General features: G+C 39.2%; 1 pseudogene and 1 gene segment (V, D, J or C); both read left to right on the top strand.

The window, feature by feature from the left end:
* Positions 1-17656: 17656 nt before the first annotated feature.
* Positions 17657-18418, top strand: LOC127930339 (immunoglobulin heavy constant mu-like; annotated as a pseudogene).
* Positions 18419-18528: 110 nt separating this feature from the next.
* Positions 18529-24759, top strand: LOC118384213 (Ig mu chain C region-like; the record flags this gene model as incomplete). The annotated part of the segment is given in 4 exon segments: positions 18529-18601; positions 18735-19025; positions 19149-19475; positions 24737-24759. Coding segments are annotated over 4 exon segments (714 nt in total), but the record flags the coding sequence as incomplete, so codon positions are not given.
* Between the last annotated feature and the right edge of the window lie 207 nt (positions 24760-24966).

Below are 24966 nucleotides of genomic sequence, written 5' to 3' on the forward strand. Positions count from 1 at the left end.
CTGCTCAGGTCACGGAGGTCGGTATAAAACTGTAGGGAATCTTGGAGGATGATTTTCAAAATATTTATAGTAATCCTTCTCCATTGGGGTTAATACTCTGACCATGCTGTTATAGCATGAAAAGGGGGACTAACTCCACATTAATGCCGATGATTTTGGAATGCGATATTTGACAAGCAGGTGTCCACATACTTTTGGTTATGTATCTTGTGTTGTCGTACAAGTATTTCTGTAGTTTTGACTCTAAAGGGAATATTATACTTCAGTAGATGTTACTCTGTTGTACTGATGCTCTACTGCCCTCTGTTGACTCTGTTGCCAGTTAGATTCTCTGAGGTGTTTTTGTACAGATCCTCCTCTCACTCACATCACTGTGTCTCTCTTGCACAGTAATACACAGCAGAGTCCTCTGCTTTCAGACCCGACAGCTTCAGAGTCATCATGCTGTTCGAATTATCTTTAGTTGTTTCCATGCGTCCTTCAAAAGTTTTAGCATGGTTACGTAGGCCTAATCCAGAATAACCCATCCATTCCAGAGATTTTCCAGCTGGCTGTCGTATCCAGTGTGTTTTGTGGCTGTTAAAGATGAATCCAGATATCTTACAGGAGAGACTTATAGTCTCTCCAAGATCTTTCAGGACTGGACTGGATGGACTGGATTCCAGACTCTGTCCATTTATACCTGATGGAGAGAGAGAAATAATTATGAATAATGTGTTAGAGGAAAGCAGCAGAAAATTGTAAGAAAGCAAGAGAAGAGAGTTTACAAAAAACACTGTCCATGTTCAGCCATTCAACAAAGAACAGTTGATGAAGTACTGCAGAACTCACATGGCAGACAGAGAGAGAGCAGCAGAAGGTAGAGTTTTCCCATCATACTGAGGGTGGAAATATGAACTCAGCTGCTCCACACAATACAACAAGTCAGCAGCAGAACATAAGTATATATGAACTCCGAGGGACCTGGATTTACATCATGATGTCATGGGGAGGGGCTGTTGAATGAGGTCAGAGGTAAATATATGAGTCATCAGTAGGGCCAATATTTTATTTAACATTTAGTTTTGACAGGGAATCATGTTGATATAAAGGTTTATTTCAAATGAGCCCAATAAATACAAAAATATGAATATGAAATGCTAAATAGAAATACAAAGCACGATACAAAAAACAGTTCTAAAACCTGGGTCCTGAGTCTGTCTTGGGGTGGACAGGCTCTATTCATCAAACATATGGACTGACTCAACATTTGGAGGAACTGTGGGAAACCTTGGATGATAAAAAGCTTAATCATGATTTGAATGGCAGATTTTAGACATATAAAACACAGCTTAATGCGATTCCCCCTCTCCTTACTACACCTCTCCTCAGGGAAATGTGTACTTTGTGTTGATGTACAAGTAGTTATGTTGACAATACACTGTCTATTTTGGCTCTCAGGGGAATATAATACTGCAGTAGATGTTACTCTGTTGTAATGATGCTCTACTGCCCTCTGTTGACTCTGCTGCCAGTTAGATTCTCGGAGGGGTTTTTGTACAGATCCTCCACTCACTCACACCACTGTGTCTGTCGTGTACAGTAATACACAGCAGAGTCCTCTGCTCTCAGATCAGACAGCTTCAGAGTCTTTAGTCGTTTCCATACGTCCATCAAAGCTTTTAGCATGGTTACCTAGGCCTAATCCAGAGTAAACTATCCACTCCAATGCTTTCCCTGCAGATTGTCTTACCCAATGTGTGTTGTAGCTACTAAAGGTACACCCAGATCCCTTACATACCTGAAGGGAACATTTTGACATTTGCCATATAGTGAGAAAGTCCATATTGCAACTGTAAGGTCCCTTACTAGACGTCCGCGAACATTTCTAAAAATCGTGGACAACGGCGGGCCGTGCACGGGGGCCAGATCTTCAGAGAAGTCATTGAACGAAGTCTCTCGGACATTCGGTTTCCGTCTAATAAAATGTTAAAATTTTGGTCATTTTTCAGCTGTCCCGGTAAATCCCACCAAAGGGCAAATGGAATCATATTGCAAATGTACAACACATCACCAATCACGACGTAGCCTTTTCTCATAAACGGAAAAGACTTCGAAGCCTAAACTTGGTGAGCATAGGTTTGGCATAATGGGCAGTTGGCCCCGAACAAGATGACGCTGAGGCCTCAACGGTTTTTGAGTTATGGCCATTTTTCTGTGATTAAAGGTCAAAAATGAAAATAGAGCGCTAATTTGACCGCTTCACATCAAAGTAAATGAACCTACGGTGTCAGGAAAAAAAGAACCAGCCATTTATCTATCGTAATTTAAGAGAAATCTTAAATTTCAGATTCAGTTTTAGCGTATTCAGACGAACATTTCTGAAGTGTGTTTTGGAGCTCTACGAGATTTCTGTGATTTTTCTGAAATAACACACACTCATTCAACCCTCTGTAAGTCCGTTCTTAACATAAAGACTTAAAACTCAAAATTCTATAAGTGCCTACCCCAAGGAGGATATATGTTCACTTTCAGCTTCCCATGTCAACCGGAAGTGCCTTGAAATGGTGTCATATGTGCTGTTTCAAAGGGTTAAAAAGGTCTGATATTTTCTGAACTTCATATGTGTGATTAGGCAACACTCAAGAACTGTAAGTCAGTAATTTCTCCCAACAGATGTCAAAGAAAAGCACACACACACACACACACACACATACACACACACACACACACACACACACACACACACACACACACACACACACACACACACACACACACACACACACACACACACACACACACACACACACACACACACACACACACACCGCAAGGATGGAGTGACAAAGTGCAGTGCTTAAAGACACTCAGAGCCTGCAATGGCATTACCATAATCTCTAGGCTGTGCCGACTTCAAAGAGATGCCCCGCTAGACCGTAGCTTGCCCAGTCGGAGCTCATAATGAAGCCTGGCCCTAAATTGCAGGTGCTTTTGGGTGAAAGAGGGAGAACAGTTAGGGTTAGAAGCACAATTCGACCTCAGGAACATTCCTGAGGTCCTCCCTAGCTGTACAAGCCTAACCTTGACAATGTGGCATTAACCCTTAACAGTTAAAAGAAGGTGTTTACATCAAACAGTTTTCAATGACTTCTCTCCCCATAGGAATACATTGCCTGCACCCCTAAATTCAACCTGAAGCCTATGTGGGTTATGAATGTCTTATGAACCTGTCTTCGATGACAATCCATCAAGCCACTATGAGGTCTACCTGTGTTGATTCTAAGCTTTCTGTAGCAACCGGAAGTGGTTAAAATCACCCTAAAAGTGTTTTGCCATACCCAACCTGCAGTTTGATAGAAATAGTGCATTCAACCCTGTCTAAATCAGTCAGTTCTTAACGTATAGACTTAAAACTCAGCATTCTGTAAAAGCAAACCCTACTGAGGACATGTGTTTACTTTTAGCTTCCTGTACCAACGGGAAGTGCCATAATTGGTGTCATAGGGGCTGTTTCGAAGGGTTAAAAAAGTCAGATCTTTCCAAAACGTAATATGTGCGATTAGGCAACCCTCATGAACTGTAAATCAGTCATGTCTCCCATACAATTTCCAAGAAAAACTCACACACACACAGCTTGGATGGAGGGACACACTGTGGTGCGTAGAGACAGACAGAGCCTGCAATAGTTACCTTTGTTCAAACTGTTAAAGAACCATCAGACCTAGAGTTCTGAAATTTTAGAAACCTGTTCTAGAGCTCAAGTTGATGGTGCATGGTGAGTTATGTGGCTCTAGAAGGTTCTCGGACCGAGAAACAGCCTCGTACATTTGCAATAACTTCATTTTGACATCACGAAAATGACGACATTTAGAAATGTCCCAGAGTTGCAAAACCAGGTGCATTGTAACCTCCTCGGCCCATAGAGACGGACCCAGCTCTGAAATATGTGATAGTTGGCTTCTAAACAAGTTGGCAAAAGTGGGTGTGGTGTCAGTTTGTATCAGTTTGGTGTCAGAATGATATCTAATTGACTGATGGACAGTGACTTGCTGGCTGACTTTTGTACATTTGCAATATGTTTAAATAGTGAGGTACCATCACCAAAGTGACAGTCTGAAATCAACCCCAACGAGCGATGGAGAGGAACCAGAATCCCTGCCCGGCCACCCCGAGTTCACCGGGCCAGTCAATTTCTCATTCCTGCAGGATTTTTGAGCATGTCAAATTCGTGATGGTAAATGCCAATTGAAACATGTTGCAAATGCACAGTGCATTTGCAATATGATTCAACAGTGAAAAAACATCACCAAATGGATATGATGAAATCATCACAACGAGCGATGGAAAGGAACCACTATCACTGCCCGGCCATCCCGAGTTCATCAGGCCAGTCAATTTAGCATTTCTGCAGAATTTTGAGCATGTCAAATTCGTGATGGTAAATGCCCATTGAAACAAATTGCAAATGCACAGCCGTGCACATTTTTAAAATGTTTTTTTTAATGCCATTACGGGGTAGCAAGGGGTCCACGGTTGGGTAGGGAGCACCCCCCACCAGTGCCCATCCAATAAGGGGCGCCCCTTGTCATTTTGGACGTTTTCTTTGTATTGTTAATAAACAACAGTCACACTTCTCCCTCATCATATATGGCAAATAGACCATCTAGGTTGATTCATGGCTTAACATAGTGCTATATATAATTTTGTCAGTATAAATGCCTTTTGGACATGGTTCACTGACTTTTGGGTTTGTAAATCGACTTTCATTGATCGTACATGGCAAATGGACATAAAATCCGGATTTGGCACTTTCAAATCTTTCATATTGCATTTGGGCATTTATTATGACATTTTGCAACAAAAGAAAAGTGACTATCGACTTCGACTTTTGACTTCCTATGAAATCATATTGCAAATGGACAAAAAATATGCCCTCTGGACAAGTAAAACATAAAAAATAAAAAAAATATGACTAAAGTATGTTGATACAGTTCTTATACATGTGTAATTGACACAAAAATCTAAATAATTTTGAAAACTGGTCCAGACTTCTTGACGCTACCCATCCCGTAACCTCTTGAGACTAGGGGGCAGTATTTTGATGTTTGGAGGAAAAACATACCCAAATTAAACTGCCTATTTCTCAGGCCCAGAAGCTAGAAAATGCAAATAATGTGCAGATTAGGATAGAAAACACACTAAAATTTCCAAAACTGACAGAATATTGTATGTGAGTATAACAGAACTGATATTGCAGGCAAAAACCTGAGGAAAATCCAACCAGGAAGTGCTGTTTTTCTGAAACCTCCCTGTTCCATTGCATGCCTTCCCTCCATTTAACCTCTTGAACCTCTGGGGGCAGTATTTCATTTTTGGATGAAAAACGTTCCCGTTTTAAAGAAGATATTTTGTCATGAAAAGATGCTCGACTATGCATATAATTGACAGCTTTGGAAAGAAAACACTCTGACGTTTCCAAAACTACAAAGATATTGTCTGTGGGTGCCACAGAACTAATGCTACAGGCGAAACCAAGATGAAATTTCATACAGGAAGTGAGCCAGATTTTTGAGGCGCTGTGTTCCAATGTCTCCTTATATGGCTGTGAATGCGCAAGGAATGAGCCTACAATTTCTGTCGTTTCCCCAAGGTGTTTGCAGGATTGTGACGTATTTGTAGGCATATCATTGGAAAATTAACCATAAGAGACTACATTTACCAGGTGTCCGCTCGGTGTCCTCCGTCGAAACTATTGCGTAATCTCCAGGTGCGTGCATTTTTCCATTTTGAACAGAGGAGAAACCAAACTGCCACGAGTGACTTATCATCGAATAGATATGTGAAAAACACCTTGAGGATTGATTCTAAACAACGTTTGCCATGTTTCTGTCGATATTATGGAGTTAATTTGGAAAAAAGTTTGCGTTGTAATGACTGAATTTTCGGTTTTTTTTCTTAGCGTGATGAACAAAACGGAGCGATTTCTCCTACACAAATAATCTTTTTGGAAAAACTGAACATTTGCTATCTAACTGAGAGTCTCCTCATTGAAAACATCCGAAGTTCTTCAAAGGTAAATGATTTTATTTGAATGCTTTTCTTGTTTTTGTGAAAATGTTGCATGCTGAATGCAAGGCTTAATGCTATGCTAGGCTATCAATACTCTTACACAAATGCTTGTGTAGCTATGGTTGAAAAGCATATTTTGAAAATCTGAGATGACAGTGTTGTTAACAAAAGGCTAAGCTTGTGAGTGAATATATTTCTTTCATTTCATTTGCGATTTTCATGAATAGTTAACGTTGCATTATGGTAATGAGCTTGAGGCTATGATTACGCTCCCGGATACGGGATTGCTCGACGCAAGAAGTTAACTTCTTATGGTATAGGGGACGGTTGCGTCCCACTTGGGGAAAAAAACAGGGAAAATGCAGCGCGGCAAATTCCAAAAATGATATAAAAATCAAACTTTCACACGTAAGATACTCAATTAAAGCTACACTCGTTGTGAATCCAGCCAACATTTCAGATTTTAAAAGCTGGATTCACAACGAGTGTAGCTTTAATTGAGTATCTTACGTGTGAAAGATTGATTTTTATATCATTTTTGGAATTTGCCGCGTACTACCTGTCGCATTCACAGCCATATAAGGAGACATTGGAACACAGCGCCTTCAAAATCTGGGGCATTTCCTGTTTGAAATTTCATCTTGGTTTCGCCTGTAGCATCAGTTCTGTGGCACTCACAGATAATATCTTTGCAGTTTTGGAAACAGTTTTGGAGTGTTTTCTTTCCAAAGCTGTCAATTATATGCATAGTCGAGCATCTTTTCTTGACAAAATATCTTGTTTAAAACGGGAACGTTTTTTTATCCAAAAATTAAAAGAGCGCCCCCTATATCGAAGAAGTTAAAAACAGAATCCAAACCAGCAGAGGCGTCACAAAAGTCAGAAATAGCGATAAAATAAATCACTTACCTTTGAAGATCTTCGTCTGTTTGCAGTCCCAAGGGTCCCAGCTACATAACAAATGGTTGTTTTGTTCGATAAAGACCTTCTTTATATCCCCCAAAAGTCTGTTTAGTTTTTCTAATCAACCCTCAGGTACCCTAATACGTAAATAAACGCTAACATTTTAGATGGAGAATAGTATGCTCATTACCAGAGATAAATAACGAAGTGCGCATCCTCATCCACGCGGGCCACAAGACAGCCAAATTGAGAGTCTCCAAGAAAAACTACAAATTATAACTCATTTAAAAAAAACAAGCCTGAAACTCTTTCTAAAGACTATTGTCATCTAGTGGAAGCCATAGGAACTGCAATTTGGGAGGATGTCCTTTGATTTTTCCCATACACAGGAATTTCAATGGGTGCTGACCTCAAAACAAAAGAAAGTCCGAATGGATTCTCCTCGGGTTTTCACCTGCCATATCAGTTCTGTTATACTCACAGACATTATTTTAACAGTTTTAGAAACCTCAGAGTGTTTTCTAAATACATATCCTAGCTTCTGGGACTGAGTAACAGGCACTTTACTCTGGGCATGTCAGTCATCCAAACTTCCGAATACTGCTCCCTATCCCTAAGAAGATGTAAATTAAAACACATATACTTTCATCACAATTACTGTATTACTACAGTTCCTTAGCAGTGACATTCCATCCATCAAATCTGCTCAAAGTATTATTATCACGCTCCCCTCTTCGTTTTTATGTATCCGAGCTAAATGTTTTTTATAGTAAGGTATCATTTTACTGTAATCCATTCCCCTTTATTAAAATGTAAATTAACTCACTGTCTCTATAAGTTCAGTTTTCAGGTCAAATGTACCTGTTCCCCATCTCTGAATCTCCATATGATCTCTGTGTGATCTTCCCACCCTGGGACAAGGTCATTGCAAAATTCTGACCTCATCCATTACTACTTATCTCACTGCAGAGTGGAGGAGAGGAAATGAAACGGACTAGTCTGAAGAACAGGGACACACCATAACTTCTGACAATTCATGATGAAATATTATATTGATTTACTACTGATGATTGTAGGGTTGACAGGTGAACACTTTAAGACTAGTTTTATGTAAACATATTGTTATGTGAGGTTTTTAGTCCAGGTATTATAATAATATATGTATATGCCATTTAGCAGACGCTTTTATCCAAAGCGACTTACAGTCATGTGTGCATACATTCTACGTATGGGTGGTCCCGGGAATCGAACCCACTACCCTGGCGTTACAAGCGCCATGCTCTACCAACTGAGCTACAACTGAGCTATCTCTACAGGTGTTCATGGTCAGACACTGAATCTGTAGTTATAAAACCTGGAGAATCACACAAACTGACCTGCACGTATACTGAATTATGTGGCCACATTTGGAATTCTTAGATCAGAAAGGCTCCTGTGAAAGAACTAGAATGAGTTGCAGCTATTACCAGCAGTGATGGTGGCAGTCAGTTTAGAGTCGGTTCACCATCTCCAGAGACAACAGTAAGCAGCAGGTGTATCTCCAGATGAACAGTCTGAAGAATGAAGACTGCTGTTTATTATTGTTGCAGAGACACAGTGACACAGGAGTCTGCAGCACTGTATAAACACTGGCTGACACTTGCTAGAACTTGCAACATTCTAACCGGATACTCTTTCACCGTATAAACGCTTGCTCAGTCTGCACAAAATGATTACCTCAGAATTGCTCTCCAAGGACAGTGTTTTTGACAGTGACAACCTGCTGACTACCTGCTGCTTCAGAGGACTGAAAAGACTGGAAAGAGAACACTTTCTTTACCATATACTTGTCTTTATAAACTGGGTGGTTTGAGCCCTGAATGCTGATTTCCTGACACGTATACACGTACACCACGTGTATGATAAAACATTTATTTTTACTGCTCTAATTACAGTGGTAAAAACAGAGAGCCAAATGAAGGACAGGGTGGAGAGGGAGTCAGGGTATGGAGCAGATTTTATATATTTCCTGAGGTTTCTTATATCTCCTAGATAAAGGACAGACACTTCAAAACCTTATGATTTGTTTTTTTACTGTCTTTTTTGCCATTAATGGATGGGCTACAGTAGATTCCCAAAGGAGTCCTATAATCCTAAAACACATAGCGAAATGTTCCATGGTACAACCATCTTAAAACAATTCCATATGTCATCTTAGAACCCTTAGAAAATAGTTGCCTTTAGTTGAAACTCGAAATATAACCCTATACAAACTATATTTGACTTTCTTGAGTATTTTAAATGTTGGTATTTTCAAATAAACTACAACATGCAACTATTTTCTGCACACGTCTGAACTCCACAATAGATTCCCAAGAGGGGATAAGCAGTATTTAAAAACAATTGGATTAGGATCCAAATCAAATCAAATCAAATCAAATCAAATTTATTTATATAGCCCTTGTACATCAGCTGATATCTCAAAGTGCTGTACAGAAACCCAGCCTAAAACCCCAAACAGCAAACAATGCAGGTGTAAAAGCACGATCCCCATTTATTGTTGCGAAAGCAACAGCTACTATTCCTTGAGTCCACACAAAACATGAAACATGACATAATACAGAACATGAATCAACAAGAACAGCTCAAGAACAGAACGACACACATTTTAAAAAGGCACATATAGCCAACATATCAGTACATACACACAAAATATCTAGGTCAAATAGGAGAGAGGTGTTGTGCCGGCAGGTGTTGCTTTATCTGTTTTTTGAAACCAGGTTTGCTTTTGATTTGAGCAATATGTGATGGAACAGAGTTCCATGCAAAAATGGCTCTATATAATACTGTACACTTTCTTGAATTTGTTCTGGAATTGGGGACTAAGAGATAATCCAATTCAATACTAATGGTATTGCCCACATAAGGAAATACTCTTGTTTTTGTGCTGTTCAGCATTGCATAAAATACAAAACATATCTAGAGTGAACATCCCATATGGAAAATATTAACTACAGAGAGCAGAATAAAGGAGGAGAGAGAATCAAGGAATAGAGCAGAAGATTTCTGATAGAGGAAAATATAGTTTAGATGGTCAATTATGTATACATTAATGATTAGAAACATTCATGCTAATACTATTATATTATGATTTGAGAAGTATGGGTTCTCAATTGTACTGTTACTGAAAATGTAAGCAGAAATGAATTGTGTCTGTGTCTCCTGGGAAAGTTTTAAAGCAGGGATAAGATAGTACTTCAAACAGATAAGAATGTTTTGGTTGGATTCCATTAGCAGAGAGAAGTATATCCTTTAGGCAGGTTGGAATGTAGTTTATGAGGGGAGTGAAATCTCCAGGACCGAATACTACGCCATTGTAAGGCTGGGAGGGGGGGTGTAACTGATGACGTCATTTTATGTCTTCTTCAGATTTAAAATGTAATGTTCTTTGTATTTTGAGTCAGTACTCTCTGGAATTAAACGCGCTTTACCTGACTTTTAAGACTGGTCTCGATCTACTTCATGCATAATTAATGAACTTACACCTCATTAATGAATAGAAATGAGTGTGAAATTGGTTTTGGCAATTAAAGCATAGAGTAATTTAGAATTTCTCTATCAATTTCTCCCTCTCAGTCTCTATTTAAGCCCAGAGGGTGGTCTATGCAAAGTGAAACTCTACCATTCATCCATTAATAATCAGAGACTCAACTCTGGTCTTCTCATTATAGGCAGCTTGGACTGACATTATAACATTACAAGTCCTGTACTAACTAATACGAAACAATGAGGACTGCCTGGACTTTAGTACTCATGGTGGTGTCTGTAAAAAGTAAGTGACAATATTATGTGTCAACTAAAATGGATGTACCATCATTTTCATGTGTGTTTTTATTTTTATGAACTGCTAGAAAGATTGACCGATTATTTGTAATTTAATTTCCAAAGGTGTTCAGGGTCAGACACTGACGGAGTCTGAATCAGTGGTTAAAAAGCCTGGAGAATCACACATGGCCAACTGACCTGTACATATTCTGGGTTTGGTGGCAACATTGGAATGCTTGGATGGTACAGGCTCCTGGGAAAGGACTGGAGTGGGTTGCATCTATCAGTGATGGTGATTCACACAGGACACTTACTACTCCCAGTCTGTTCAGGGTCGGTTCACCATCTCCAGAGACAATAGCAAGCAGCAGGTAAATCTCCAGATGAACAGCATGAAGACTGAAGACTCTGCTGTTTATTATTGTGCCAGATGGCACAGTGACAGGAAGGAGGCTGCACCCGCTGTACATAAACTGATAGAGGGATACTTCTCCACAAGTATAGATGGAACAAGTATAGATGGAACAAGTTTAGATGGAACAAGTTTAGTTGGAACAAGTATAGATGGAACAAGTTAAGATGGAACAAATATAGATGGATGAAGTATAGATGAAACAAGTATAGATGGAACAAGTATAGATGGAACAAGTTTAGTTGGAACAAGTTTAGTTGGAACAAGTATAGATGGAACAAGTTTAGTTGGAACAAGTATAGATGGAACAAGTTTAGATGGAACAAGTATAGATGGAACAAGTATAGATGGAACAAGTATAGATGGAACAAGTTTAGTTGGAACAAGTTTAGTTGGAACAAGTTTAGATGGAACAAGTTTAGTTGGAACAAGTATAGATGGAACAAGTATAGATGGAACAAGTATAGATGGAACAAGTTTAGTTGGAACAAGTTTAGTTGGAACAAGTTTAGATGGAACAAGTTTAGTTGGAACAAGTATAGATGGAACAAGTTTAGTTGGAACAAGTATAGATGGAACAAGTATAGATGGAACAAGTATAGATGGAACAAGTTTAGTTGGAACAAGTTTAGTTGGAACAAGTTTAGATGGAACAAGTTTAGTTGGAACAAGTATAGATGGAACAAGTTTAGTTGGAACAAGTTTAGATGGAACAAGTTTAGATGGAACAAGTTTAGTTGGAACAAGTTTAGATGGAACAAGTTTAGATGGAACAAGTTTAGATGGAACAAGTTTAGTTGGAACAAGTATAGATGGAACAAGTATAGATGGAACAAGTATAGATGGAACAAGTTTAGTTGGAACAAGTTTAGTTGGAACAAGTTTAGATGGAACAAGTTTAGTTGGAACAAGTATAGATGGAACAAGTTTAGTTGGAACAAGTTTAGATGGAACAAGTTTAGTTGGAACAAGTATAGATGGAACAAGTATAGATGGAACAAGTATAGATGGAACAAGTTTAGTTGGAACAAGTTTAGTTGGAACAAGTTTAGATGGAACAAGTTTACATTAAGTTTTAGATGGAACAAGTATAGATGGAACAAGTATAGATGGAACAAGTTTGGTCCTAAAACAGAAGTTTAGTTGGAACAAGTTTAGATGGAACAAGTTTAGTTGGAATTTATAGATGGAACAATTCATAGATGGAACAAATAGATGGAACAAGTTTAGATGGAACAAGTATAGATGGAACAAGTATAGATGGAACAAGTTTAGTTGGAAAAGAATGTATAGATGGAACAAGCATAGTTGGAACAAGTATAGATGGAACAAGTATAGATGGAACAAGTATAGATGGAACAAGTATAGATGGAACAAGTTTAGTTGGAAAAAGTTCTTTGTATTTTGAGTCAGTATAGATGGAACAAGTTTAGTTGGAACAAGTTTAGTTGGAACAAGTTTAGATGGAACAAGTTTAGTTGGAACAAGTATAGATGGAACAAGTTTAGTTGGAACAAGTTTAGATGGAACAAGTTTAGATGGAACAAGTTTAGTTGGATTTAAGTTTAGATGGAACAAGTTTAGATGGAACAGTTTAGATGGAACAAGTTTAGTTGGAACAATTATAGATGGAACAATAACATTAGATGGAACAAGTATAGATGGAACAAGTTTACTTTGGAACAAGTTTAGTTGGAACAAGTTTAGATGGAACAAGTTTAGTTGGAACAAAATAGATGGACCAATTTTAGTTGGAACAAGTTTAGATGGAACAAGTTTAGTTGGAACAAGTATAGATGGAACAAGTATAGATGGAACTGAATCAGATGGAAAAGTTTAGTTGGAACAAGTTTAGTTGGAACAAGTTTAGATGGAACAAGTTTAGTTGGAACAAGTTTAGATGGAACAAGTATAGATGGAACAAGTATAGATGGAACAAGTTTAGTTGGAACAAGTATAGTTGGAACAAGTTTAGATGGAACAAGTTTAGTTGGAACAAGTATAGATGGAACAAGTATAGATGGAACAAGTATAGATGGAACAAGTTTAGATGGAACAAGTATAGATGGAACAAGTATAGATGGAACAAGTTTAGTTGGAACAAGTATAGATGGAACAAGTATAGTTGGAACAAGTATAGATGGAACAAGTATAGATGGAACAAGTATAGATGGAACAAGTTTAGTTGGAACAAGTATAGATGGAACAAGTTTAGTTGGAACAAGTATAGATGGAACAAGTTTAGATGGAACATATAATAATAATATATGCCATTTAGCAGACGCTTTTATCCAAAGCGACTTACAGTCATGTGTGCATACATTCTACGTATGGGTGGTCCCGGGAATCGAACCCACTACCCTGGCGTTACAAGCGCCATGCTCTACCAACTGTGCTACAGAAGGACCACAAGAAGAAGGAACAAGTTTAGTTGGAACAAGTTTAGTTGGAACAATTTTAGACGGAACTGATGACTGTCTGGAGTTTAGTTGTCATGGTGATGTCCATACACAGTAAGTAAAGCATTACATGGTGACTGAAGGAGGTATCATGGTTAAACTTGAAATCAATGTAAATATCACATCTTCAACTGAATGTTGAAACGTTTTTGTTTCACAGGTGTTTATTGTTATATCAGGCAGGATCAGTCTCCTCCTCAAGTTAAATGACCTGGAGACACTGTTAAATTGTCCTGTAAAATCTCTGCTTTCTCAATGAGCGGCGACTGAATACACTGGACGAGGCAGAAGTGAGGCAAAGCCCTGGAATGGATCGGGAGAATGAATAGCAATTCTACAATCTACACAAACTCCCTGAAAGGACAGCTTGTCCTGACTGAGGACGTCTCCACAAGCACACAGTTTTGAGAGGCCAAGACTCTGAGAGCAGACACTTCTGTTATTACTGCTATTATTGTGCTCGAGAGACACACTGATTGGAGCTGGTGAAGCAGCTGCATAAAACTCCCCTAACAACATGGCTAGGTGGTGTACCACTTCCTCTCTTTATGTCACAGTAGAATAATACTGAGTATCAATGCTGTAAAGAATACAACAATAAAACAAAGCACTACACTATAAAAGCGTCCAAACTACACAATCAAATGATCTCTTGCCCTGTCTGATCAAGCTTTCTTGTTGTCACATGAACAAGTTTTTTAATGACCAGTGCAGTCAAAAAACATGTTTTTCCTGTTTTTATATATATTTCCAAACTATGAGGTTGGAATAATACTGTGAAATATTGAAAATTATGAGAATGCTCATTCAGGGTAAGAGCTTTTTGAAAAGACTGCATGAAATGTCAGCCTTTTTTGGTGGGAGGTAGTTTTGGCCTTCCATTGTGACATCACCATAATAGACCAATAAGGAGAGTTCCAAACCTCCCTGCCAATATCAGCACATGATCTGTTTTCCACTCCCCACTCAAACCACTCCCAGATAGTTGAAGCAAAATTATTGCTTGATAAATTGCTATTTTTGCAAATTTTTGACCATTTTAATTAAGTGATAATGCCCTAGAAGGCTGTGTTTAGATAATATATTGGCATGAGTGTTGTTAGGCCCGAGACAAAGTCTATATGTCCTCCAAATGCCGGCTTCGAGGGCATTATCACTGGTCGATGACTATTATTTGAAACTTTTTCAATGCTACAGGCGGCAACAATGTCATTCTCTTTTGGACCAGACAGCATCATATAGATGGCCTACACATACAGAGACACATATTGCTCAGATGCTTTCTCCGGTGAGATACATTTAGCCTCTTGCAAATTGAAGGACAATGATGAAACACAGAGAGACGAAAGCTAAATATAATATATTTTTAATGGTCAATTTCTTGGGGAAGCCTGGCTTCCCGTGGCATCCATGAACACCTCCCAATGCATATGATGCTGTTCCCCATCTCTGAGTTCTCTATATTATATTAACATGCTGTAAACAAAGAGAGAATCAACATTTCACTCAACTTTGTATTTGATTTAACAGTTCATAATGCAGGTTGGTTCAGTCCATCAATTTATTTATTTTTATACTAGTTATTTACAGTGGTGGAACAAATACCCAATTGTCATACTTGAGTAAAAGTAAAGATACATTCATAGAAAATGAGTCAAGTAAAAGTGAAAGTCACCCAATAAAAGCATTTGGTAGGGATGACCAGGGATGTTCTCTTGATAAGTACATGACTCGGTCCACTTTCCTGTCATGCCAGGCATTCAAAATGTAACGTGTACTTTTGGGTGTCAGGGAAAATGTATGGAATAAAAAGTACAGACATTTATTTAGGAATGTAAAATGATAAGGTAAAGTACAAATACCCCAGACTAGTTAAGTCTTTTTACTTAAGTCTTTTACACCACTGGTTATTTATTTTGACTCTACTTATACTATAAGTGCTATACTGTTTGTGCTTGTACTTGATTCATCACATACATATAGGGTTTTTGTACTGGTCTGTTGGTGGTTTGTATCACTGTGGCCACCGAGCACAATAATACACAGCTGTGTCTTCAGTCTGCAGATTCTGTCCTTTTAAAAACACTGTGTTGCTGGAAGTGTCTCTTGTGACACTGAACCTGTCTTTTAGGGAACTTTGAGATTTTGAGCTTCCACCATAATAGATGGTCCAAACCCATTCAAGTGCTTTTCCTACAGGCTGACGGATCCAGCCTATTCCATAGACGTTGCTGCTATCAGTCAGAGAATAACCAGAGACCTTACAGGTGATGCTCAAAGACTCTCCAGGCTTTACATCCAATGAGCTTGGTTGGGTAAGCTCAAGGCCACAGTGCACACCTGTCAATGGAAGAATTAGAATGAAAACAATTATGGATCTACAGAGTAATCAGAAAAGTAATTTAACAGTTGAATATATTGGATATAGAACTGCAAATAAAATGTTCAGTTTCAAAAACAAATCTAAAGGAGACTCACATGATGCAGCTACAAGCAGCAGCAGCAGAGATGCAGGGAACATGGTTTGTATTCAAGCTGGGTTGGTTCGATGCTGGATTCTTAACTCTTACTGAAAGAGAGACAGACACTCCACTATATATAGACAAAGGGGATGTAACCCCGCATAGACCTGAGAGAGTTAACCCCATGGAGATGCAAATATATTCTGTGTACCAAGAGCCAATGTCTCCTCCCATTACAATAGTCTGCTATAATAACTGAACCCCAGAAACTATCTCCCTAACTCACAACTGTCATTTTCAGTCTACACCTTTGTTTCAAAAATATTAGAACATCCCCCGTGTAACGGCTGTTGGTGGAAGAGGGTGAGGACCAAAGCACAACGTGATACGTGTTTATGTTATTTATTAAACTGAACACTAAATCCAACAAGTAACAAAAGAACAACCGAAACAGCTCCGTCAGGTACAAAACAGAAATTAACTACTCACAAAACCCCTGTGGGGAAAAGCTACCTAAGTATGGTTCTCAATCAGAGACAACGACAGACAGCTGTCCCTGATTGAGAACCATACTAGACCAAACAAAGAAATACAACACTAGAGAATGAACATAGAATGCCCACCCTGGTCACACCCTGGCCTAACCAAACTAGAGAATAAAACCCTCACTATGGCCAGGGCGTGACACCCTGTCACAAGATTCTCAATGTTCTAACTGAACTATTTTATAACTCCATCTGTATCCTAGAGGTTGTAAGACTCTAAGTTGTAATAAACAGACAGAGTCCCAGCATACAAATGATCAGTTCTTTATTCAGAGAGCTCTGCCCTTCTAGTGCAGAGCTAGTCTTTACACACACACACACACACACACACACACACACACACACACACACACACACACACAAGTTTATTTATCAAGTTTACTTATCATGGGCTACTCCATAGTCGGACAGGCTGAACTTTTCCTCTATCCAGGGTGAGGACAGAATCTTCTGTTATTGGTTTCACAGTTGCACAGGTTGTCTGTCGATAGCTCATCTTATCCTTTGTTGTCACAACTACACCCTGCTTACATAGCTAAAAAGAAACGCAATGTCCTAATTCTATCCTGCCTAAGCTGCACACATTATCAACTTATAGTCTTATGTGTCTAATGGATCTCACACAAAGTGATACAGTTTCAGGGTGAAATATCTTAGTCATTACTTTAAACACAAATTCTTCTATCAATCCACCCATTGACTAAATATTACACACACAAGATAAATGTTTTTACACCACTAATTCCTCAACTTAAGGGGTTAGTTCTATCCCTACTTCTAGTTATAGCTCTTCACTTTTTAGGATTTTCACTACAACCTTCACACATCAGGATCGAATGAATCAGCATCGTCCACAAGGCCCGGAGGCATGTAGCGTTCACCCCATTGGTCGGAATCTGGAATTGGTCCAAACCTCACCATCTGCTGAGTTACCGCATTCTCCAGCGCCTTATTCACCAACTCTCGGACAAAAAAAAAAAATCTCTATTGCATAATCTTAATTGACCACTTCATGTCTAAAATGGAAAAGTGTTTGTGTTGTTTCCAGGTGAACCATCCTTGGAGCTCCTTCTAGTCCCCAGTGAGGAACCGTTAGGCTCAGGGACCCAGAAACTCATGTATTCTGGGTGGAGCTTCAACCCTCAGATCAAGTGGCTCTCTGGGTCTGAACAGAGGTCTGCAGCAGCCTATGAGAGAAGGATGGGGGAAGACTGATATGTGGCACTAACCAGTTATATCACAGTAACACAGCAGGATTGGAACCAGGGTATGGTCTTCACCTGTGAGGTAATCGACACGGATCTTCAGAAAACTACAAGGAAGAGCACCAGTTTATGTACAGGTAGGTTGTGAACTGATAGACACCCACTACCTGTTTCAATTCAGCTTAAAAAAAATATGAATCAGAAACAAATTATCTGTGTGTATAAAACATATTGATAGATTTTATCTTCACCCGCATCTGTTTTGCCTTCAGCGTTTCCCTCGTCTACTCCATACCTCCACTTGGAGACCCCCAGATTCAGGACAGTGATGACACAGACTGAGGTAACAGCTACATGTGTGGTCCACTCTGTGTATGTCGCCAAAGTGTCCTGGCTTCTGGATGGAAAAGACCCAACCAGCAGGACCCCAGTGAACCAGGCCAGCAGCACAACTCAGAGCATCAGCAGTAACCTGACTCTTCCCTCAAGCCAATGGAAAACCCTGAACACAATAACATGCAGAGCTGAACATCGATGCTTCAACCCCACACAGAAGACCAGCAATGTTGAAGGTTAGAATGGAACTTCGTGAAAATATATACAGAGAGAAGTACAGAAAAACATTCAGTCTTCTTACATTTCTAGCACATTAAAATTAGACCTTATTGACATTGAAGCTAGATCAGTGTTCCTTTCACCTGTAAAGTTAACCAAGGTTTCTCCAACAGCTGGGTGTCTAGCTCCAAAGTCAAGCTTTTTGGTGGGTCAACTTCTGTCATTGTTACCTTATGATATCATCTTTATTAGTTATGTAATTTTATGTATGGCTTACCAACATGAAATTATGTTTCCATTGTTGGTTTAAAATTAAAAACTGTTTGTGTTGTTTACAGGTGAACTGTCTATGGAGCTCCTTCCAGTCCCCAGTGAGGAGATGTCTGGCTCAGGAACCCAGAAACTCATGTGTTCTGGGTGGGGCTTCAACCCTCAGATCACGTGGCTCTCTGGGTCTAAACAGAGGGATGCAGCAGCCAATGACATAAAGATAGGGGAAGACGGATGTGTGGCAGTAACCAGTCATATCACAGTAACACAGCAGGAGTGGAACCAGGGTATGGTCTTCACCTGTGAGGTCATCGACAAGTATCTTCAGAAAGTCAGGAAGAGCATCAATATATGTGCAGGTAGTTTTTGCTATTATGACATATACTATCCTGGAGCAGTGATATAGGCCTAACCATCCTTTAGTAATGTAAGAATTCTTTATCTGAACATGGCTTAAGACACTCAATTCCCCTTCCTCACAGTGACTCCAATATCATATCAGAAAGTGGGGGTTTACCTACAGGGACCCACTCTTCAAGAGCTGAGGACAGATGGAATGGTGCCTCTCACCTGTCTGCTGGTGGGTCTCAGCCTTGGGGGCTTTTCTGTCAGCTGGAAGGTGGATGGGGTTGTGGCTTCTCAAGGTGGAGTCACACCGACCCCCAAGGATCATTCAAATGGGACACAGACTGAGCAGATCATGTTTAACGTGTCTGCGAGGGACTGGCATGCGCACAAACATGTGTCTTGTGAGGTGAAGCACCACCGCTCCAGCCAAGCCCAGGAGGAGCATATCACCAAATGCAGAGGTGGGCAAATTCAACACTCATGTGGTACATAACCCAGAAGGCCATAATGTATTATTCCAGTGTAGGTGCAATTTAGATTTTGGCCACTAGATGGTATGTGCAAAGGTTTAGTCTGATCCAAAGAACCATTGAAATTCTGTCAAATATTTGTATCAAGACTGCCCAAATGTGCCTAATTTGTTTATTAACCTCTTGAACCTATGGGGGCGCTGTGTCATTATTGGATAAAAAGACGTGCCTGTTTTAAGCGCAATATTTTGTCACGAAAAGATGCTCGACTATGCTTGGAATTGACAGCCTTGGAAAGACAAAACTCTGACGTCTCCAAATCTGCAAAGATATTATCTGTGAGTGCCCCAGAACTAATGCAACAGGCGAAACCAAGATGAAGTTTCATACAGGAAATGCCCCAGATTCTGAAGGCGCTGTGTTCCAATGTCTCCTTATATGGCTGTGAATGCGCCAGGAATGAGCCCGTGCTTTCTGTCTATTCCCCGAGGTGTCTGCAGCATTGTGACGTGTTTGTAGGCATATCATTGGAAGATTGACCATAAGAGACGACATTTACCTGGTGTCCCGCCCGGTGTCCTGTGTGCGTAATCTGTAAGTCCATGCGCGTTCCATTTCTTCAGAAGAGAAAGTAAAAATCCATCGTGGCAGTTATCGTCGATAGATATGTGAAAAACACCTTGAGGATTGATTCTAAACATCGGTTTGCCATGTTTCTGTCGATATTATGGAGTTAATTTGAAAAAAAGTTCGCGTTTTAATGACTTATTATTTTTTATTTTTCCTTACCCAAACGTGATGAACAAAACGGAGCGATTAGTCGACACAAATAATATTTTTTGTAAAAACGGAACATTTGCTATCTAACAGAGTCTCCTCATTGAAAACATCTGAAGTTCTTCAAAGGTAAATTATTTTATTTGAATGCTTTTCAGTTTTTTTGTGGAAAATGTTGCATGCTGAATGCTAACGCTCAATGCTACGTTAGCTATCAATACTGTTACACAAATGCTTGTTTTTCAATGGTTGAGAAGCATATTTTGAAAATCTGAGATGACAGTGTTGTTAACAAAAGGCTAAGCTTGAGAGCAAATAGATTAATTTCATTTCATTTGTGATTTTCATGAATAGTTAACGTTGCGTTATGGTAATGAGCTTGAGGCTGTAGTCACGATACCGGATCCGGGATAACTCGACGCAAGAAGTTAATAACTTTTCATGTTCAAAATTGTGCACTCTCCTCAAACAATAGCATGGTATTCTTTCACTGTAATAGTTCACCTCGTGGGGCATCAATGATCATGAGGAAGGTGAGAGATCAGCCCAGAACAACACGGCAGGACCTGGTCAATGACCTGAAGAGAGCTGGGACCACAGTCTCAAAGAAAACCATTAGTAACACACAACGCCGTCATGGATTAAATCCTACATCGCACGCAAGGTCCCCCTGCTCAAGCCAGCGCATGTCCAGGCCCGTCTGAAGTTTGCCAATGACCATCTGGATGATCCAGAGGAGGAATGGGAGAAGGTCATGTGGTCTGATGAGACAAAAATAGAGCTTTTTGGTCTATACTCCACTCGCTGTGTTTGGAGGAAGAAGAAGGATGAGTACAACCCCAAGAACACCATCCCAACCGTGAAGCATGGAGGTGGAAACATCATTCTTTGGGGATGCTTTTCTGCAAACGGGACAGGACGACTGCACCGTATTGAGGGGAGGATGGATGGGGCCATGTATCGTGAGATCTTGGCCAACAACCTCCTTCCCTCAGTAAGAGCATTGAAGATGGGTTGTGGCTGGGTCTTCCAGCATGACAATGACCCGAAACACACACAGTCAACTAAGGAGTGGCTCCGTAAGAAGCATCTCAAGGTCCTGGAGTGGCCTAGCCAGTCTCCAGACCTGAACCAAATGGAACGTCTTTGGAGGGAGCTGAAAGTCCGTATTGCACAGCGACAGCCCCGAAACCTGAAGGATCTGGAGAAGGTCTGTATGGAGGAGTGGGCCAAAATCCCTGCTGTAGTGTGTGCAAACCTGGTCAAAAACTACAGGAAACATATGATCTCTGTAATTGCAAACAAAGGTTTCTGTACCAAATATTAAGTTCTGCTTTTCTGATTAATCAAATACTTATGTCATGCAATAAAATGCTAATTAATTACTTAAAAATCATACAATGTGATGTTCTGGATTGTTGTTTTAGATTCCGTCTCTCACAGTTGAAGTGTACCTATGATAAAAATTATAGACCTCTACATGCTTTGTATGTAGGAAAACCTGCAAAATCAGAGGTGTATCAAAATTCTCCTCACTGTATATATTCTTGACATATGAAAAAATACACTCTCCATCTTCCATGGCTGTGCATGTTCCTGTATCATTGTCAACTTACTCTGTACTCTTCTGAATAGGAATTCCGGAAGTACTTCCATACTTGTTATTGGCACTGAAACTATTCTTACTGTGTACTTGATCACTAACAAACAGAGTTTCATGAAACAAACTAAAACAATGCTTCAACAAAAAAGCAACTCCAAGTGTACTTGAATGAATATACTAAATTACAGTGAGTTTGTTTGAGTGTTGTGATAGTGAATGAAAAAACTATGAATTTAAAGTACACTTGTAATAAGTGTGTTAAAGTGTAATGATTGTATTTTTATAGCACAATTAAGATATACAGTACCAGTCAAAAGTTTGGACACTCCTATTCATGAAGTTTTTCTTCATTTGTACTATTTTCCACATTGTAGAATAATAGTGAAGACATCAAAACTATTAAATAATACATGCAGAATCAAGTAGTAGCCAAAAAAGTGCTCAGCATACATGGGGACTCCTTCAAGACTGTTGGAAAAGCATTCCAGGTTAAGCTGGTTAAGAGAATTCAAAGAGTGTGCAAAGCTGTCATCAAGGCAAAGGGGGCTTTTTAGGTTACTACATGACTCCATATGTGTTATTTCATAGTTGTTGATGTCTTCACTATTATTGTACAACGTAGAAAAGGGTACAAATAAAGCAAAACCCTTGAATGAGTAGGTGTGTCCCAAACTTTTGACTGGTACTGTACAAGAAAAGTATGTCTCGTATTTGAAGTATATTATTATAATATATAGTATATTTAAGTATACTTTAGTATACTTGAAATATATTAAAATATTTAAAAAGTTCTCGCTTGGGTAGGTATAATGGAGTACCGTCACCACTAAAATTAATTAAAATGTTATTCACAAATATATATTGTGGGATTGATTAAGTGTTTTTTCAGAACTATACCACTGGGCACAGATGTCAGTTCAATGTCTAGTTTTGATTTCCATTTGGATGAGTTGTCAATTCTTCATGACATCAACAACTGTCACCATGTCTTTGGATGTAGGTTAAAAGTTGAGTGGAAAAACATACAAAATGCCTTTACATTGATGACTTTTTGCAAATTCAAATCAGTTTCCCACATTCATTCAACATCATCACATAGATTGGATGTTTAAATGACGTGGAAAAAACATATATTCAACCTGTTTTTGCCCAGTGGGATGCCCATTATCATACTATAATAACATGATAACAGATTGTAGCAATATTAATCTACTGTTGTGAGGAATAATTAGTACAGTAATAGTCACACTGTCTTTACAACTTTTCCTCAAGGTTTGTGTTGTAAATGGAAAATGTATTATCCATCAATTTACCTGATAAAATAGATACAATAAATAGAACAGCAGGATTGTATCATAGCAGAACATCTCAATATGGCCTACCAGGTAATATATCCTCCCAGTGAGGAGGAGTTCATGCAAAACTCTCCTGTCCTCCATCTTTATTTACGTCTCTGTTGAAGGAGAATTCTGCTGAGGACTGTCTCAACTATCTTTAGAGAACTAAACAGATCACCATGTTTCCTACCACAGGAGTATTATTACTGACAGTCTATCTAACAGGTGAGGATACAGTATGTTTAATTATGCTGTTTATCAAATAAACAAGTTGACATCAGATTTTAGTTTCAACTTCAACAATATCTTTGCTTTCTATTTCCACAGGTGTTTATGGTCAGACACTGACTGAGTCTGGACCAGTGGTTAAAAAGCCTGGATAATCACACAAACTGACCTGTACAGCCTCTGGGTTCACATTCAGTGACTATAGGATGGCTTGGATCAGACAGGCTCCTGGGAAAGGACTAGAGTGGATTGCTTATATCAGCACAGATAGTACACCCATCTATTACTCTCAGACAGTCCAGGGTAGATTCACCCAGAGATGACTCCAGCAGTAAGATGTACCTACAGATGAACAGTCTGAAGAGTGAGGACACAGCTGTGTATTACTGTGCCCGGTACACACAGTGAGAGAGAGTGGTGGGAGAGCTGTACAAAAACCACTTCCCCATGGAACACAGACAATCTCATTTATTTCTGATGAATGGTTTAATAGCACCAGCTCAGCCATACAAAACACACATAGTGTAGATCATGTATACAATTAATAATAATAATAATGATTAGGTGGGTGCTTATATTTGTCCTATTTCACACATGTTCAAGTGTGTATTATACACATGTGTGAATTGTAAATGTATTGTCTTGCATATCCCACTCCCCCGAGACACCCTCAGAGAGTGGAGTCATAGTCAGGATTACAAATAATAAGCATGCACCCATGTCATTTGTGTCCCGTAGAGAATGTTTAACCATTCTAAGGAGTTGCTACATACGTATCTACTATTTCTCCTATAAGTGTAGTATCAAAATGGATAAATGAAATGATTGTTTTGAACAGATGACTTTAATGCCATTTTTAAGGGGTAAAATGTACAAGCAGCCAAGTAGGAGTCAAATTGACTGAATATATCAATATAAACGGACTATTTAATAATACGTGCATACTTCGAATAAACATATTTACAGCTACTTTTGTCATAATTATTATGCTTTAAGTCACACAGAAACAGCATATTTTCCATAATTTTGTTCAAACTGTATGAAAAGTAACTATTAAAGCATCCATTCCATAGTCTAGGGGTTTATGTTTGATAATCCATTCCGTTCCAAACAGGTCCTGCTCTCCTTTTCTCAGTGGTGTCTGTTTCTCTCACACAACCCTCCCCTCCAGTCTGTCACCTGGCTGTTTCAGGGTCCCAGTTTAACATATCTGATGATTCAGATAGACAGTTAAAGTAGTTAAGTAGCCCAGGGACTGCAGTGTCCCTATACACTTTCATGATCTAATTCTCACTGTCTTGTTTCAGCTGAGAAACTGTCTTTTGCATAAGCCAACTGGTGGCTGGTAACCATACAATGTTTCAACCACATGGTTTGGTTTGAATAAATGGTGGGATGGATCAAAGAATCAGACATTTGAATCAATGTTTATTTTATGTTAGACTGTTATCAACAGTTGTATTAATTGTATTATTCAGTATTTTCAGTCATTCACTGCTACTCATCACCACAATGTTATTGACAGACCATATTCATG

Source organism: Oncorhynchus keta, chromosome 5, assembly GCF_023373465.1.
Source record: "Oncorhynchus keta strain PuntledgeMale-10-30-2019 chromosome 5, Oket_V2, whole genome shotgun sequence".
NCBI lineage: Eukaryota > Metazoa > Chordata > Actinopteri > Salmoniformes > Salmonidae > Oncorhynchus > Oncorhynchus keta.